The sequence below is a fragment of the Ovis aries genome, chromosome 18 (genome assembly GCF_016772045.2).
Source record: "Ovis aries strain OAR_USU_Benz2616 breed Rambouillet chromosome 18, ARS-UI_Ramb_v3.0, whole genome shotgun sequence".
In the NCBI taxonomy this organism is placed as follows: domain Eukaryota; kingdom Metazoa; phylum Chordata; class Mammalia; order Artiodactyla; family Bovidae; genus Ovis; species Ovis aries.
In genome coordinates this window covers 25,442,111-25,461,351 of record NC_056071.1, presented here as the reverse complement: position 1 = coordinate 25,461,351, position 19,241 = coordinate 25,442,111, and the positions used below count along the sequence as shown (strand labels likewise).

The following is a 19,241-nucleotide window of genomic DNA, read 5'->3' as shown; positions in this document are numbered from 1 at the left end:
GCTGGTACTCCCATGCATCACTGGTAGTATCACTAATTCCTTCTTTCTAGAAGGCAATCTGCCCCTAAGTGAGCATTCCTGTGCTTGCTCCCAGGGTGATAACCAGGACAAGCCCACCATGGGTGACAGTCAGTCACAGGTTTCCAGGAAAGCAAGTCACTGGAGGTATCACAGGCCCCAACCCAGAGCCTATTAAGGACACCAGGGACGAACAGACGAGGATGCGCAGGGCAACCATGAGAAGCCAGGTCCAGGGGCCTGCTGGCACTTTGGAGATGTGACCACCACAGAATGTCACAGTGGGAAAGGGCCAAACGTAAAATGACTGTGTGGGATGATCCCACATTTCATGTTAAAATAGATACAGGCAGACGTGTTAACACAGTGTCTCGTGGGAGGTGGGATTAAAGTTACTGCTTTTCCTCTTTTTCTTTTAATGCTTTTCCATTTCCTAAATTCTCTTTCATGAACACACTTGGCTTTTATAATCAGAAATAAAAACAAGTGCAATGCGCTAAAATCACAGTTTCCAGTAAACCTACTTCTTACAAGAAACAGGAACACATCTGACCCGGTCCCAGAGCACTACCAGCAAGTCATAAATGGGTGGAGCACACATTCTCCAACTGTCGATGGGACCCGACTCAGAAACTGCCCTCAGGTCCATGGATGGTGGATCTGGGTCATCTGAAAAGACACGTCTTTCCGGGAGATGCTGTGGAGTTCTCCACTTGGCTGTCCAGCATCCCCAGTTTTGGAGAAGAGACCTAAAGGTGAGGACAGAGCCAGACAACTGCTCTGAAGAGGTAAAACTGGGTGTCACATAATCTCTTTTTTGAGTTTTTCTAAATTTTCCAAAATTGGTTGCAGTTAATATCATTTTCAATAAAAACGTGTGTCTGCACATGCATGTGCGCATGCCACACGTGGCCCTCCTCTTCTCGGAGAGCACCAGGCTGGGCTGACACAGCCAGACCTTGGGCTCTGCTGGCACTTGAGCACAAAGCCAAGCCAGAAGTGACAGAAGGGGCTGCCGGCTGCTCCCGTATATGTTCATCGTGTCCTTGTCTCTTCTCTAGACCGGACTCTTCCGTGGGTAGCCTGACATCCCGCCACGTCCTGTGCATTTTCCACTTTCCTCCATCAGCAGGAAACCTAGGGTTCGGGTCCTGTGTTCAGAAATAGATGAGGGGCACCCAGAAAGAGCAGGAAGAAGCTGCCAGAGCCTTCCCTCCTCCTGTGCATTCTTTCAAAGATACCCTTGGAGGGGAGGGGTATGCATGCAGCCCTGGCGGACACGAAGGGCATCGGTGACACGCACTTTTCCTTTTTCCTTCCCTGGCCTCCAGAGTCACCAACCCCTTCCCTCAGGGCCCCCATCCACTCTGCTGATGAATACCCCCACAAGACTCCCCCTTCCCACCACCTCTTCTTGGCTCCTGGATGCCCACACCCTGAGCCTGGCTCTCATCACCAAGGTAACAGCCCTCTGGCCCAGACTTGCCTCTGGACTACCCCCCAGAGACGGGGCAGTGCCTCTCTGCTCCCACACCCCCACAGTCCAAACTCAATCCCCCTACCCACGCCTTACTGGAAACTGGTTCACAGCTTTGGAAAGACCTGCCTTTCCCCTCTCTCCACCCACAAGCGTCAGGAAGTGCACTTCCCAAACCGCTGTCAGCCCAGCAAGGTCTAGGCACAGGGGCCAGTGCCCATGACCTTGGTCTCCCAGGTGGTTCCCAGGGTGGGCCACAGGAGCCTTCTCCCCAGGAGCCTTGGTGCCAATAGTGGAGCCCCAGGGGGGTGCCTGGGATACTGGGGAAGGGAGACACCAAACCCCAGCTCTATGCCTCCCTGGCAGGTTTCTCAGCCTCCAAGTTATCATACCTACTGAGCACGGTGCCTGTCACAGATGCCCCAGGTCAGCGGTGTTCGTGACGGGAGGCACCAACCCACCCCCGCCCGGGGTCTCAGTGTGGCCTCGTGGCGGTGACACCCTCAGGCAGGCAGGTGCTGCCCAGCAGGGACATCAGCCCCACTCAGCTTCCCCACTTTCCAGACTCCATCCGCTCCTCTCCCTCCCCAGTGCCTCCTTTCACTCCCAAGGGTCCCGTCACCACACATCTGCACAGGGCCCCACAGTCCAGGAGAGAGAAAGTTGGGGGAGGTGCAGGCCTCCCTCACCAGTGAGAGCCGGGGCCTTCAAGGCACTCAGGACAGCAAAGACCCCCCGGCCCTGGCACCGTCCTGTGGGGCAACCCCACACATGTGGCTTTACACTCGGGTCCAGCCCCTAGCTTCAGCCCTGGTGCCTTGATCTTGGCTACAGTGTGGCTAGGACCCCACTGCCCGAGGACGTGGCACCTCACATGACTCCTGGCCGGCCCACTCTGCTCCTCAGTGTGGTTAGGTTCTCAGTGCTGCCTCCTCCAGACCCATCACCCTAGCCAAGTCTGTGAAGGCCTGGGAGGACGCAGATCCCCAGCACAGAAGCATCTTCCCAAGACCACAGGCCCCAGTCCCCGGGCTGGCCCCAAGGATCAGTGCACCCCAATCATGGCCTCGGGTGTTGGAGCCTGTCATTTGGTGCCCGCCGCCGTGTGGGGGCAGGAGCCTGCCCAGCCTTGGGGAGGCTGGCACTGTCCTCCAGGGGTGCGGAGCGCTCCTGGCCACAGCGCCCTCACCACCCCAACCCCTGCCCTGCCAGCCGTCCTTCAGGCTCTTTTCTGTCCTGTAATCCACTGAAATATTGTTGACAGAAAGGTTCTACTGCTTTTAGGGGAAAAAAAATCCATAAACCTCTGAACCAGAATTCATTCTCCACAGTCTTAGGACAGATCCTGTGATGACCGGGTTTGGCCCCAGGGAGGGTTGGAAGGACATTCCAGGCCTCCCTGAGCTCTCCCTGCCGACCTCTGGAAACAAGTCTCTCAGCCTAGGCCCCCGAGTGCGGGGTGACTCCCCACAAGCTAGGCCCATATCGGCGGGGCAGGGGTAGGCTACCCCAACAGCCGAGCACCCGGCTGTTGTCAGTTCCCAGCGCCCCGGCACCCCTGGCTCGACTCAGGGACACGTTTTGACCCTGGCCTGATAACAGGGGTGAGGGTGGTGATGAAGATGCTCAGGAGACCATTTTGCTGACCCCCCAGCCCTGCCGCAGGTGTGAGAGTGGGGACCAGAGGTCAGCACAGTCTGGTCCCGTATGCAGAGGAGGGAGGGAGTGAGACCAGCCTCCGGACAGAAGTGATAGGCTCCAGGCATCACTTCATCCAGGCCACAGTGGGCTGGCCCCCCCCGCCCCGCCCCCCCCAGGGATGAATGACTCCAGCCTCCAGTGAGACGGGGAAGCAGACACCTCCCCCGTCCCCAAGTGATTCAGGAACTGGGACCAGGAGACAGCAGGCCCGGCCTGGGAGACAAGGTGCCCTCTGGCCACCTGACCCAGGGTTTGCAAGACTCCATCCTCCATGGGGTTCACAGGGCCACCATCTGAGCCTGCAAACCAGAGTGTGTCCCAGGACCCAGCTGACCAGCTCCCAAAAGCTCTGGACTGTGTGAGCAGTAAACAGTTCTCAGTCATTTCCTGTGCTGAGAAATTGTACCCTAACACAAGAAACCTAGTTGGCATCACTGTGGCCCAGGGTGCTGCTGACGCAAGGAGCGTCCCATTGTGCGCCCCGCAGAAGGCTGGACCCCACTTGGCCTCCTCACCATCTCCAAGCAGGTGAGCATCCCGAGGGTGGAGACAGGGGCAGGGCTGAGCAGGTACAGGGCTGCTGGAGGCATCTGGCTCGGAGACCTCACACACCGACGCCCTGGTCACTCAGCGTCCTCCTCTGTCCAGCGACCCCATGGAACAGCCCCTGCCCCACCTGGATGCCCACAAATGTCCCCTGAAACAACCAGATGCAGGACAGAGGAAGGAAGGCCACACAGCTGCCCAGGTGTCACTCAGCACAGAGGTGCTCCTTCCACGTGGCCCCTCAGACTGCACAGGAAGCACCTCGATGCCAAATGCACTGATGCAAGGGTGAGAGCCTCGAGGAGAAGGACAGAACTGTGGTTCCGCAGCTGATGAGCTGGCCTCAACAAGGCTCCCACACTTCCCTCTAGGACACAACTCTCGAATCTGCAAACAGAGAACTGCAGCCCCAAAAGAGAGAGAAGAAAGTGGAGAAAATCCCTAGATGGCCCGGAGTCCATGAGAACAGTCACCCTGGAAAACACCCCGGGTGCTGCTCAGACCCAGGGCTCAGGAAGCCCATGGTCCTAAGGGCGCTCCCCTGGCCATGGGGACAGAGCCCCTCACCTGAAGGGGCCACAGACACTGCCAACGAGACCTCTGTCCTTCCGACTGAAGAGGCTGCAGTTTACAAAGGGGCCTCCCCGAGGTGAGCCTCTCTCCCAACATGGCCTGCTTCTGGAAGCCCCACCCAGAGGGCCCATCCATCCAGGTGGAGTGCCCTGGCAGGACTGGCACTGCTGCTCATCACCATGAGATGGTCAAGACCAGTGATACCCAGTGGTGAGGAGGTGGAGGATGCCACCCCTGCTCCTACCCCTGGCCTGGGCATGTTCAGAGCTGCTCTGGGGACAGGGGCCTGGGCTTCTACCTCAAGTCTCCAGTTCGGCAGCTCCTGTCTTACAGTGTGTGGTCAGGGCTGAGTGCCTGGTAACCAGTAACCAGTGAGGCTCACCTCTGAGGGTGCCACTCCCCAGCCTGAGCACAGACTCTGGGCAGCGCATCTCCATAGCAATAGGATCTCTACCGCCTTTCTGCGGTAGAGAAAATGGATGGAGGGGCCCTTGACAGACCTGAGCTGAGGTTGGGACACAGCTCACCCACATAATGAGCCCCGGGGTGGTTCTGGGAGGCCCTGATGCACGAGCTGGAACCTACTTCAAAAAGTCATTCTAAGTCATCTGTTTCTCCCCAAAAGAGAAGTCAGCAAAAATGTCTGTTAATTCAGGTGCCCAAGAGCAAAGCAACAGTGGGGGGAATCCTGCTCTCATGGGGTAGACACACACACACACATGTACAGACACATGCACTCGTGGACACAAATGCACTTGTAGACACACACACACTAGTAGACACTCATAGACACACACGCACTAGTACACACACTTGCAGACACACACAAACTCACAGACACACACATACTCCCAACACCACATGCCTTGTGCATGCTCTCAGGGCTGCTCTCACGGCCCAACCTGCTGCCCAGTTGAGAACGTGGAGCCAGGCTCCATCTGTTCTCCCTCCCAGGCCAACACCATACCGCACTTTGCGTCCGTTAAAATAACAGCACATAATCAGACAAAAAGCCCTTCCTCTGATGAAAACAAAGCATTGAGAGGCTCTTGACTGAGGTTACTAAGACACAGGGCATGTGCAGTCAAGCTTATGTGGGGCTGGGACCAGAGATACAGCAACAACATGGCTCCAAGTCCACAGCCCAGATGGTCAGGACTTACAGATGGCAGGACCCCCAACACACTGTCCCTGCAACCCCAACAGCCGCCTCCTCAGGGAGCTGCTTCTCATTCAGGAAAACCAGGGGTGGGGGGCCCACAAGGCAGCCCTGTCTTGTGCTGAGGGAAGGGAGCCAAGAGGCCTACATACCCACTACAAAGACACAGGCCTGGCCCAACTCTGTAGATGGCCATGTGGGTCTGCTCTATGCATGATAAAACCAACAAGGTCAGCTTCCTTGCAGACTCACCTGGCACCTCCTCAGTGGGGGCGGATGGAGCAGGGCAGTGCCAGGTAAAGGGAGAGGCCTGTAGGATAGCCTGTCACTGGGTGTCACCCAGCGAGGTGCCCCCTCCTGGCTAGACCCTGTCGAATCCAGGGATACCCAGCCCAGCCACCTCTGAGAGCAGCAAGGTTTAAGAGCAAACACCAAAGTACACCTTGTATCAAGATGTACACAAGCTCCTATCTTGGCCTCCCAGGAGAGTCTGGCATCTGGGGGGTGGGGGGAAAGGCACTGTTTGGGCTTAGACAGACTTCTGGATGCATGTTTTGGGGCTCTGAACACCCTGAGATGAGAGAGGTATCTCCCCAAATCTCTCCAGAGAGCTTCATCAACCTCAAAGTCAACACAGTCCTTGGGCGGTGCTGAAGTAAGCACTCGCGGGCCAGGACCCTGCCATCGCACCCTCTGCCCCTTCCCCAGCCATGCCAGGGCCTCTCCACAGTTTAAAACAAAAAGCCTATGAATCATGGAAAGAAACATGCCTCCTATAAAAGGAATATAAATGTTTATTAAGAAATTCTAGGAACCAGGTCAGGCATCTTGGTATCTTAGTCACTCCAGCTAATTAAAGGAAAAAAAAAAATCAAAACAGAAGCTCATCCCAGAAACTTGAGACAATGAGAGCTTCTCTCACCACAAGCACTCTGAGCCCTGGCTCAGCCAGTTGCCAAGGCAACCCAGTGTTTACCTCTCCCTCCACTGTGTAGGAGGATGCTGACCATTGACTGGGAACAGCTAGGCTGCCACCTCCAACACCTCATAGGAAAGGCCGCCTGGGTGTCCCCAGGGGCCCAGAAGACTGAAGAGGAAGCTACAGCCCCACCCCAGCCCTCTACCACTCTCCCAGGCTGAGCCAGGCCACAGCACAAAGGAAGGGCTTCTCCAGCATCCTGGGCCTGCTCCCCAGGGCACCCACCGCCTCTGCCCAGGACTGGAAACCCTTCAGGACAGCTTGGCAGTATGCGTAGATCCCAGGTTGGGGGAGAGGAAAGGAAGGAGGAGGTGAAGGAAAGGGAGGAGAAAAAGGAGGAAATGTGAGGACCAGGTTGGACTTGCTGCTTAGCTCAGGTCAGCCACAACCAGACCCCATACCAGGCTGCCAGCCCAGATCAGGGCAGAACAGCCCAGAACAAGTGACCTACTGGCACCCAGGGAGTCATACCCTCCAGCACGGCTCCAGGATCCCTGCTGCCCCTGCAGCCACTCTGGACACACTGTGCCTTCCCCAGGCTCCTGCAGGGTGATGCTGGGCGTGGTGACACACCTGCTGCAGCTGGAGCCACCTGGCCAGAGGCCTCCTGACAGGCCTCCTTCCAGAGAAACAACTGCCCTGAGCTTTGGCAGGAGGCTGGCCACATTCACACACATAAGCATGCACAGCACGTGCACACATGCGTGTCAGTGTCTATCTCCCAAGGCCCTGCGCAGAGCTGAACACATGATGGGAGAAGCTGAACATGGAAGAAGTTAAAACAACTGGCTCACAAGTTAGGGAGATGATCAGGGGAAGGGAGATCAATACTGATGGTTCTCAAAGGCTCAATTGAGTGAACTGAAGGCTGATGCCACCTGTCCAAAGCAGGATGAGAGCAGGTAACACCCAGTCCAGTGTTCAGGAAGGAAAGCCTATCAAAGAAATCAACCCTGAATATTCACTGGAAGGACTGATGCTGAAAGCTGAAGCTCCAATACTTCGGCCACCTGATGCGAAGAGCGACCCTGATGCTGGGAAAGACTGAAGGCAGAAGGAGAAGGGGATGAGAGGATGAGACGGCTGGATGGAATCATCAATTCAATGAACATGAGTTTAAGCAAACTCTGGGAGATGGTGTAGGACAGGGAAGCCTGGTGTGCTGCAGTCCATGGGGTCGCAGAGAGTAAAACATGACTTAGCAACTGAACAACAACAAAGAAGACAAGGCTGAATTTCCTGCAAACCCCAGAGGCCTGATGGTAACTCAGGGCAACCACCTCGATCACCAACACAACAGCTATCACCAACACAACAGCTATCACCAACACAACAGCATGATGCCTGTGCAGTGAATGCTCAGGCCCCACCCAGAAGAGGGCTCAGAGGAAACACTGAACGACATTTCATGATCATAAAAGATGGCATCCTGCAAAGTCCCTCAGACTATCCCAGGGAATACCCTGGTGCCTTAGGCCAAACAACGAGGCAACGTTATTACTTTTTATTTTTTAGCTGCTCCGTGAAGCTTGTAGGATCTTAGTTCCCTGATCTGGGATTGAACCTGCAACCCCTCTAGTGGAAGTGCACAGCCATAACCACTGGGCTGCCAGGGAATCTCAAAGGCCACAGGATTTTCAGGCAAGCGGCCCAAAGGGGTTCTCTAGAAAAGACAAGGAAACCTGAGTAACAGCCCTGAGCACCCAGGGCTGCAGAAGCGGGAGTCTTGAGTGGTCCTCCTGACCCTACACTCCCTGTCCTCGGGGACAAAAATGACAACTGATGAACAAACATGGGGAAGTCCTTCCAGAATGGGAACTGGGCGAGACCTCAGTGATGGATGGAGATCTGCCTGAGGCCCACCTACCTGCCCCACCGTGCTCACCCCCAGTGGGAGAGGATCACCCACGACCAGTGGGCAAACCAGAGTGGCCTGAAGTAGGAAGGAGGACAAAGGGCAGAAGTCAGGGAAGCAGGCAGGGCCCCTAAGTGGCCAGACTACCTATCACTCACCATACAGCTTAGATTAGTATCAGTGGCAACTGTGTAATGAATCCACACTTACTATCTCTCCCTCTAGTGAAAACCTGTAAGGTTTGTTACTATAAGATGCTAACCCCCTAGCTTCCAGACCCTCCCCCATCTCAGACGAACAGCTCAGCCGGCCAAAGGCCCAGGCAAAACACCACTGTCCGCCAAGGACATGCCTGTGCCTCCCAGGCCCTGGTCAGTCCCTCCTGGCGGCTGAGTGCTGAGGTTTGTGTGTGCCTTTTATGGTTCCTCTCTGTTTCCCAACACTTTCTTGCAAAAACCTCCACTCTTGATCTGTCATTAACTTTAGCTTCTTCCTCTAGCCCCCAAACACTTTATCTTTTTTATTTAGTGGAAGTGTGTTAGTTGCTCAGTTGTGTCCGACCCTGCGACCCCATGGACTGTAGCCCACCAGGCTCGTCTGTCCATGATATTTCCCAGGCGAGAATACTACAGTAGGATGCCATTTCCTTCTCCATTTTTTAAAGTGAGTGTTAATATACTAACAGAGTTAAAAACAAATGAGCTCAGAGAAGGAATATAAGAGAAAGAAGTTCCTGTCCTGCTCCCATCGGAGGAGGATGACATCCAACTTAACCCAAGGGTATAAGGAGCCCCGTCCTGGGCCCTAGACCCCCTGCCAGGCTGCCTAGCTGTCACCCTGCTGGGGCCCCAGGTGGGGGCCAGGAAGCCCCTCCAACTCCTAAGCCCCCTCCCTCTCCCACAGCTGTGCTTCCTTCCAGCTGGCCGTGTCTGCAGGACACGGGCCTTGCCAGAAGCTCCTTCCGAGACAGGACCTGGCACAGGCCAAGCCTCATACCCCCCGGTGAGTGACCACCAATTTGGGCCCCAAACTATTTCTTGCAAAGCTCTTTCTCCGGCTCCAGGAGGCAGGCCTGTGCTCAGGGACCATGGGCCACCCACCTGTGCAGGACAGGCCACGGCACAGGGACGCTTAATCCAAGGCCTCAAGTCTCAGCACTTTTCCAAACAGGTCACCTTGGGACAGACTGGCTGATGGCCACGGAGGGCGGCCAAGTTCCTGGTTAGCAAGTGTTTTTGCATGATGAACTTGAGAAAAGGAGAACAATCAACAGATCACTCCCACCCCCACCCCCTCTGCATACAGTAAAAACCTGGAGTGTGGCTCCATGCTGCAGGTTCAGAATGATGTCATGCAGATGCCACACTGGGCCAGGCTGCCCTCACTGTACACACAAGGCCCATGGTGAACAGGGAGGACACCCACCCCATCTGCCGCACTGGGCCAGGCCTCCCCGACACTGCACACAAAAGGCCCATGGTGAATGGGGAGGATGCCCTGCCCCACCTGACTCAGTGGGGACAGGGAGCAGGTGGAGGACACGGGACAGCCAGGCCACTGGAGGACCAAGGAGTGTTGTCTCCCCTCCAGGGCCCACTCGCCCACTGCAGAGCCTCCTTGCTGGAAAAGGGCTGGGGGTGGGTGTGGGCCCCGACGTGTGAAACAGACAACCGGGACCAGAAGTCATGGGTTCCATAGAAACAGGTTCCATGGAAACACACTGCAGGCTGAGATACTCAGGCCAGCTACAAGGGACAGAATACCTTATAAATGGCAGAACTCGGGGTTAGGTGAGGGGTTCTCCTGTCCTACACTAAGTACCTCATGTTAGATCACTGCCCTCAGAGTAAAAACTCAGAGGTTCAGCCTCCATTGTCTTGGCCCAGGGCAGGGACCGAGGCCTCTGAGCCCAGGGCTTGGCTCCAAGGGACTCTGTCCTCTCCAACCGCTTCCAGTCACACAGGAGCAAGTGCTCCTGACTTAATTAACAAGTTTATTCCCATCTTGACAGGACACTGACTTCCAACTTGGGGCTGTGAAAGGAACGGAAAGCAGGCTCAGGAGTGTGGACTTAGATTCAGATTTGGTTTTTTTCTGGATAGTATGTTGAGATCCACTAGGACATTAAGGGTGCCATGGGCTGCAAGACCTGCCCACCCAGGTCTGGGAGACGGGTCACTTTGGGCACAGAGCCGGGTGTGGGTGCGCTAACTGTGAAGAACACACCCACGACCACCTCCTAAACCGTGACGAAGACTATCTAGAAACATCTGATTCAACCTAACATTAGGGGACTCCCGAGTTGTCCTCTGACTTTAAAAAAGACTTCCAACAACAAACCTGAAAAACCAGCACTGGTCCAGGCAAGGAGGCTGGGGGATGCACAGAAGCCAGGCAGGTGGACTGGGCAGCAGGGGCTGAGTGCAGGTGAGCAGACGGCACCCCAGCATGGCACCTGGCTCCACACAGGAGCAGCGGGACCCTCTGGCAAGCCACGGTCTCAGAGTGGTATTTATTGTTGAGAGCAGGACACTCCTGTAGAGTGGGGCAGCCTGGCAAACACCCCTTCATTTGCAATACAGCACCACATGTCCCCCTCTGGGGCACCAGCACTACCTGCGCTGTAGTTTTGACCAAAGATGGTTTACATGGTATCTGATCATGAGAAAAACGATGAGACAAGTGCAGATGGAGGGATTTTTCTGCAAGGCAACTGGCCTGGGTCCTAAAATGCCAATGAACCAAAGACCCAGTGATGCAGAGAGGCGGGGTGCTTTCAGACCCAGGGATGCTAAAGAATGAGGACAACCAAATGCAATGTGTGATTAACCACATCCTGGCTCTTGTGTGGGCCACCTGGGGGTGGGGGACGGTTATCAGGGAAACTGAATATGGACTGTATGTTACATAGTAAATAGTATTTTGAGAGGTAAAGAAGGCAGAAAATATAATATTTAGAGAGAGGAGGCAGGAAGGAGGGAAGAAAGACTTTTTTTTAAACTGGGAGAGAATATTAACTACCGACTAGGAGAATATATGCAAGTACACTGTACCATCTCTTAATGTTTCAGAAGTAATAAGGACTTGCGGGGGAAGCAGTGTGTGAGGGGCACATGGGCTTCTGACACCCTGAGGCCCTGCTCACCCGTCACCCCAGGTTCACATGGGCACAGCTGTCACACACACAGACATACTCTGGAGCGGGGCTGCCTGGTATAGGTCCCAGCCCCACCCTCACCTGCTCTGCAACCTCCGGCATATTTCTTAACCAGTCTGAGTCTGGCTGTCCTTTAAAAAGGAGTAGCAATAGCAATGCCTGTTCCATAGGGTCCTATTGCAAATGGAAGCCCTGGCCCCTGGCGAGCAGTGTGGATATGCTGGACACAACCTAAGAGCTGAGTGTGTCATTCTACAGGTTTTTTATTTTGAAAACTCTTTTCACTGCCTTCTTTCAGCCCAAACCAGACACACCTTAACTATGCCCTGAAAGCTCCAGACCTCTGTTGGGAAGATCAGGTGTCACGGGGCACAGGCCCTGGGGATGGTGGGGAGGATGGTATGGCTTCTGCAGACACCCCAGGTCTGTCTGCTCTAGTGCTGTGGGGTTTGTGGGGTTTCTCAAGTTATGCATTTAAACACATTACTACCACATGTGAATAAGCCTTTGGTTTCCTTTCTCCCAGGCTTTTAGCCACCAGCAGTGCATCTCACCCTTGCCCTTCTGATGCACTACATCCAGGAGTTAGACAACCACCGACATTCAAAGTCATGTTGGGGCAGACAGGCCCTGAGAGCCAGGAGTCCCCACGAGCCCCCTTCAATGAGTGGACTTGGCAGCAGCACCGGCTCTGAAGAGGGGACTCCCCCAACCCTGTTGGTTCCAGAGGCCACACACAGACAGGGCCTCTGATTAAGCGAAACCTGGTCCTACCAGCCGCTCACATGGAAGCAGGTATGTGTGTATGTGTGTGTGTGTGTGGTGGGGGGGGTTCCAGTCTGCTTTCAGGCAGGGGAATGGGGAGCAAATAGCTCACATGACACTCCTCCACTAGTGCAGGCTGTGCCGGGTGGCCCACGGGGCATACCTCACTGCAGCGGTGGCTGAGCTCCAGCGGGTAAGCCATGTCAGGATAGCAGGATGGCTGGTCGTGAGGCATGGCTAACATGGCTTTGTTGAGGTTGCTTCAAAAAATGTTCTCGATGTGGTGCTTTCACATGTACAAAAGGAGAAATGGAAGAATTTTTTTTTTTTTTTTTTGGAAAAAAAGAAAGGGCAGCCAGCAATATAGCAGGACCCTTAGCCCTGGGGAGACCAATATCTTTTGGTCTGTTTCCTTCCAAAACATAACCTGTCCTTTAAGTCAACAGACTAGCTGCACCACGCACGCGCCACCTATGCTGTCACTAATACCGCTAGGTCTCGATCCCCCACAAATGCCAAGTGGACACCAAGACACACACAAGAGTGCCCTGCTAAATCGTTTCCAACAGCAAACAAATGAGAAAAGCAGCACAGCTGTGCCTGCAGCAGGTAAGAGGCTGGGTGACTGACAGTACCGCCACAGAGCTGCACCCTGGAGTATGAGGCAGCCAGGAAAAAGAATGAAGCTGCCTCCCTAAGCAAACACACAGGACAAAAGCCTTGACTGGATGTGTTCTGTGGATCCTACATGTGTGTTTTTAAATCACCTACTCCATGGATAAACATGCATGTGTATATACACAAAAATGCATTAAAAGAGTCTGGAAAGAGATGTATCTATAACATAGAGAAACAGTGGCTAGCTGGGGGAGGGGAGAGCTCGTGAATTCTGCCTGCACACTTCTGCATTGTTTGAAGAGTTTCACAACCAGGCCGACTGGCAGGCTAGGACTGTGGGGGAGCAGGGGCGGGAGATACTGGCCTGGCTGTGGCCCAGACAAAGTGCTGGCCCTCTGCCAGCGTGGCTTGCTCTGGGTGAAGGAGATCCTGGCAGCCACCCTCCACGCTGATGGGCTGCCTTCCCAACACAGCTGCCTGGGGAGCACCTGCCAGGGGTCTAGGCTGGCAGTGTGCTTGGAATACCACGTTCTAACGCCAGAGCTCAAGTCAGGGGAGAGTTAGGAATAAATCCTGGCCCCCGTCATGGCCCTGGGAATCAAATCCCCTGTTCAGGGGGTCAAGATAAATTTTAAACAAACCCTGCCCCAAGTGATCACAGGAAATGGCTGAGACAATGCAACCTTCTCTACTTTCCATCCCACACAGGCCAGGTGAGCAGGAGCAACTAACTCTGGGACCATAGGAGGCGGGGCTAGATCCACCTTTCTAGCCAGGCCCCCAGATCTGCTGAGACGGCCCAGTCCAGGGTGCAAGGAGAGGTTCTGGCTGCTGGAGCTGGAGGGCAAATAGGGTACAAAGGTTATCTGAAAACAATCGTTTGTGAGAACCCACAGGGAAGAATGGATCCAGGATGTGTCTGGCAAGAAAACCCGGGCCCACTCTGCCTGAGCTCCACTAAGCCCAGCAGGCAGGAACCCTCACATGTGTGACGTTGCCAGGTAGGAGGGCTTGGGGGTGTCCTCAGAGGGATCCAGTGCTTTCCTTCTCCAAGTCCTTAAATTTTCAAATCAAAGCCCTTCAGACTCCAAGAAAATCTGCTCCTGGTTTAGGGAGTCCCCAGAGTGAGGTTAAGCAAACTTCCCAGGTCTGAGCTGGGAAGTTATGATCAACCAAACAGTAAGGGGATTCAGTTGCAAAGATGATCGTGTGTTTTGTTCTAGCATGCGCATGCTCTAACACCAGTTACCTAAAGGTGACAGAGGGTCATCAGTCCTGAGGATGACCAGTGGGGGATGTAACAGGGGACCACACTGCCACACAGCTAACCAGGACAGGTGGCTCTTTGCATGTAGTTGGTCTGGGTGGTGGTGGGAGATCGAAGTCAAAGCTGACCTTAGGACCTCCCAGAGGATTTTCACATATGCACACCCGTTTCCTGCAGACCTTCCAGGTGGTCAAGGGAGTAATGGGAATCAGTCCCTGGTTACAGAGCTAGGCAAAGCAAGCTTCCAACTGCCTCCTTGGCTAAAGTCATATTAGTATTCATGCTCCCCCCCCCACCATACAATCACTATTGTTAGGGGGTCCCTAACAGTTTGAAAGGCCTAGCGTGACCTGAGTCACTGCCTGCAGAGACACTCCCTACCAGAACACTCTGGGAGCCCACAAACCAGGGTCTGCCTCCTGGGTCTTCCCAAATCGCCTCTGGGTCAGCCCCTGCAGCTAGCTTGCCTAGCCTCTCCCTTCTGTGGGCTGCCCCTATGCCCTCTATGATCACCAGTTACTTATGCTCTGCACACCTGGGCTCAGGCTTCCTGAAGGTGCCCTGAGCCATAGGTAGGTCCTTAGTTCATAAGCAGATGCACCTGGAGGGACCCCTTAAACTTCAGTCAGCATCTGGGACCTAGGAACCTACATTTCCAAAGGCCCCAAGGGACCCTGTGCACTCCTGACTTGGAGATCTGCTCTGGAGGCAGAGATTCGAGTTTCTGCACACCTGGAAGGCGGAGCCGGCTCCCTGCTCTAAAAATGAACAGACTAGCACACTGCAGGCCAAAGAATGGATTCATCCTGTTCTGGCTTCCAGGCACCCCGGAGAGGCCGGCTTCCGCCCCACTGCGAAGGCGCGGGTTCCTAGCGCCCCTGCCCTAAACATCTAGCCATCTTGCCCCGTGCCGCGCAGGGCACAGGCAGCCTGGACCAGGGGGCTGAGGCAATCCGGAAGGCAGCCCCAGCCGGAGGCCCGGGCGAGCCCCGCCCCGGGGCCGATCCCTCCGCAATTCGCGAATCTGGCTACCGGGTGCTGCCGGGTTGGGAAAGAAAGAGAAGTCGCTCAGTCGTATCCGACTGTTTGCGAACCCATGGACTGTAACTGACCAGGCTCCTCTGTCCATGGGATTTTCCAGACAAGAATACTGGAGTATTTCCTTCTCCAGGGGATCTTCCCGATCCAGGGATCGAACCCGGGTCTCCCGCACTGCAGGCAGACTCTTTACCGGGTTGGGAAGCCACAGTAACACAGGATTCAGAAAGCTTTTCCAATACACTCCTCTGTTCGGTACTGGCCTGGCTCTCAACCGAGTGCTCAACTCCAGCCACAAATCAAACGCGGCCCGGCTACCAGGTGACGGGGTCCACCTCGCTCAGAATACAGCGTGGCCCCTCCCCCACGACCACACCCACTCTTGCAACAACGTCCCCACCTCCGAGTCCACACAGCCCGAATTCTGACTCAGCCTAGAAATGGCCCCGCCTTCACCCGCGACCCCACCAAGCTGTTTGAGCGGTCATAGCGCGGGACCAGAAATGCGGGGCCGGCGTGGGAGGTGCAGTTCGTGAGATACGCGGTTCCTGACACCTGCAGCCCGTGGGGCAGTTCATTTGCAAATTTATCCGGAGAAAAAGCTTTTCAGCTCTAGATTCTTGAAAACTGCGGCTTTTAAATCAGTCATTTAATCAGCTTGTGAACTGTTTGACAAATGAGACGCCTCAACTTTTGAAACAAGGTTAACGGTATGAGAGTTTTGAACCGGTCCCCAAAGTGGAAGACTTGTGTCCAGAAGAGTTCGCGTGGGCTCAGAGGAAATACACAATTCTTTAAACCAAACTGGGAGAGAAAGCATGCCATCCATTGAAAGGTTGTTTCCACTTTTGTGTTAAAAGACAAAAAACAACCACAGAGCAATCTACGACAAAGTCCTGGGCCCGCGAGAGGAAAATGTTGCCCTGGGGTGGGGGGCGGGCGGCGGTCTGGGGCTCCTAGAATGTCAGCTCCCGCCACCCGCCCCCGTGCAGGTGCTGCCCGCCCGCATCCGGCCCCGGCAGGTGAGAGCGAGGCCGGGAGGAAGGCGACGCAGATCCGCGGCCAGAAGGCAGTGCGCTCCTTTCGGGAGACAGCGCCCCGGCCCCAAGGAGCCCCTTGGGTCTGGCGCGCCCCCGCCGGCCGGATGGGCGGGGCTCCCACAAAGAGCCCCGGACGAGGACCCGGGACCGCCCCCCGCGTCGGCAGCCTCTGGCTCCGGTTTCGACAAATTAAACCTTAGAACGCTGGAAAAATTACAGGAAGAGGAGAGCGAAGAATGTGCCGAGTGGCTGGAGAAAGCCCTGTCCCCGCGTGAACTTCGCCCGCCGCGCGCCCGGGCCGGGCCCGCCCCTGCTGAGCGCGCGCCCGACCGACGGGGGAGGGGCCAGGAGAGGACACCCGCTCCCCGCGGCTCCCGGGCGTCCGGGCCGCCAATCTCCCCGGGTGCCACTTGCGACCCCCATCCAGCTCGCCCGCACCTGCCCGCGCGCCCCCGGGCCTGGGCGGGGTCCCCGCCCCGGGGCCCGATGACGACACTCGCCCCCGCGGCCCCGCCCGAGCGCGCCGGAGGAGGGGGCGTGCCCGGCGGGGGCGCGGTCGCCGGGCGGGTGCCGGCTCCCAGCGCACAGACCCGCTTCGCGCGGCGCGCAGTGTCGCCCGCAGCCCAGAGCCACGGGGAAAGGGGCGAGGCCCCGACCGTTCCCGGCCCGATCGCCCTCGCACCCAGCTGGTGGCTCCGGGGGCGTGGCTGGGCGACTAGCACTGGCCCCGGATCGCTTGCTCGGGGCTCCCGGGCCGCCCCACTGACCTGTGTGAGTTCTCAGGTGCGCCTTGAGGTGCGAGGATTTCCCGTAAACTTTCTCGCAGCCCGCGTAGTGGCACTTGTGCTTTCTCTGCGGGGACTCGAGGTCGGTGCGACTTCGGCCCCGCCGGCCCCTTTGTCTGAGGCCGGGCTCGCCGCTCCCCGCGGGCCCCGGCTCTCGCTCGGGCTCCAGCCCCGCCTCGGGTTCGGGCTCGGGCTCGCTCCACGCCGGGCTGAGGGGCGCGGCCGCCGCGCCACTGGCGCCGGGGAAGGCGGGCTCGGGGGCGGGTGGCGGCGCCGGTGGTAGGCGGCAGGGGGTCCTCGCCTTCCGGGCCGCGGCGCCTTCTCTGCGCTCCGCCGGGGCGGGCGCCGGCGCTTGCTGGTTAAGGTCCGCTAGGATCCGCGCCACTACGAAGAGCGAGGCACTGTCCTTGCCGTCGCGGCGTTCTTCGACGCGGGGCAGCGTGGCGGCGACAGTGGCCGCGCCCTCGGGTCCGGGCTCCGGCCCCTCCCGCGGCCCGTGCACGACCGCGCGGTTCGACATGGACACGAGGCACTCGGCGGCGAAGTGGTCCACATAGGCGGCTGCTGCCATGCTGCGGGATCCAGCCGGCGGACGGGCGGCACTGCTGGTTGCTGCGAGTCGTCAGCGGCGCATCCGCACCCACGGCCTCCGGAGAGCGGGCGGGGGGCGGGGGCGAGGCGCGCCCTCTCCGCGGGCTGGGCTGGGCGCGCAGCCGCCTCTGCCGTCACCCGCGCGGCTCCGCGTCTACTAGGCGCCCGCCCGGCTGGGCTCCGAAGAGTGAACGCATGGGGGGCGCGGGCGAGTGGGATCCCCACGCGACGTCAGGGGCGGCCTGTCCTAAGGATGCCGAGCGGCGACGTTAGGGACGACCGCGCCAAGTCGCGGCCGCAGCCTCGCCGCGCATTGTGGCAGGCGGGACAGCAGCCGTGCGCGCCGCGGCTCGGTGTGGGCGGCCCGGCTCCGGGGGTGGGCGGGGCCGGGGCCACATCTGGACCCGACGTCAGCCCCCAGCCACATCCTGGCGGCGCAGGTTACAGGCGGCGGCGGCGGCCGCGGGGAGCCGCGCACGCGGAGGGGGCGGGGATCCTGGAGCGCGCACCGGCGGGATGGAGCGGTCGCGCGCCCGCCTCTGGGGAAGGGGCGTGGTCGAGGACAAGGACTGGCGCCATTGGTTCGCGGGTACGCGGCCCGGCCAATCCTCACAGTGAGAGACTCCCACTCGGCCTAGGGGCCTGCGCGTGCCAATGGGCGTGCCCCCTTGGCGGCGGGAGGAGGGGCGGAAATTAGAGCCGTGAGCCGGGCACGCTGACGCACCACGTCCGAGGGCGGCAGGCTGGGGCGTGGCCGCGCGGGTCGCTCCCCCACCCCTCAGCGGCTGGGACCCCGCGGGGTATTTTCCTGCTGGAGCTTTTGTACGGTGACAGCCTTGAACCCCGGCGCGGAGGCGAGCGCTCAGGAGGGCGCCCCTTTGTCCCTCCCGCCCCGCCTCTGCCGTGCGCCGGGTGGGCGCGCCCTGCGGGGCTCGCCTCCGCTTCTCCCTTTCCCCTCCCGAGCGAGGTGCCCAGCTCGGAGGCGTGTCCGCTCTGGCCAGCTCGGAACAACCCCGCCGCACCCCGCCGAAGCTGGGTTCCTGGGCGGCCGCGCCCCAAGATTCGGGCCGCTCGCCCGCTGCAAGCTCCTCCCCTGCCGAGCCCGGTGTTCGGCGCGGCCCAGCAGGGAGCGGGGTCTCGGGTGGGGCAGGGGATGCACTGACGGGAGGGACCTGGAGCTCCCGATCGTCCCGGGCAGCCGGGAACTGGGAACGGCCGCACCGCCCTTGAGCCTGGGTCAACCGGAGGCGGACTGGCACCAGGCTGGTGGTTAGCCTGGCGGCGTGGGTGACGTGCCCATCGCGTCCCATGCTCGCAGGAGTGAACTACGTGCCGGGGCGCTGGCGCCGCTGCTCATGGAACGCGGGGCCCCTTCCGCTGCCTCCCCTCCCCAGGCCCGCTGCCAACTTCTCCCGGCTGCCCCTCTCTTTCGCCGCCGGGGAGGCTTCCGACACCACCGACTGCGCGGGCCCCGCCCACAGCGCCCCGCCCGCCCGCTGCCTGGCCCCGCAGAGGAAATGCTCCCTGCCCTGCCCCGCCCACTTGCCCTTGGCTCTCGCCGGCGCCCTCACCCTCGCTGTCTCCGAGATCACCCCACCGCCCTTCTCCAGGCCTAGGCCATCAGCTTAGAGGCTAGAGGCTTGAAGCCGAGCGCAGCAAGCCCCTGGCTGGA

At 58.1% G+C, this 19,241-nt stretch overlaps 1 protein-coding gene across 1 annotated transcript in view; it reads right to left on the bottom strand.

Annotated features, from left to right (window-relative positions):
- Positions 1-17,941, bottom strand: part of KLF13 (KLF transcription factor 13) — a 43,031-nt gene extending 25,090 nt beyond the window's left edge. Inside the window, exon 1 of the mRNA XM_004018077.4 lies at positions 16,961-17,941. Coding sequence (XP_004018126.2) covers positions 16,961-17,549 — 589 coding nt within the window. The 5' untranslated portion in view covers positions 17,550-17,941. The remainder of the gene's footprint in view (positions 1-16,960) is intronic.
- Positions 17,942-19,241: the final 1,300 nt, after the last annotated feature.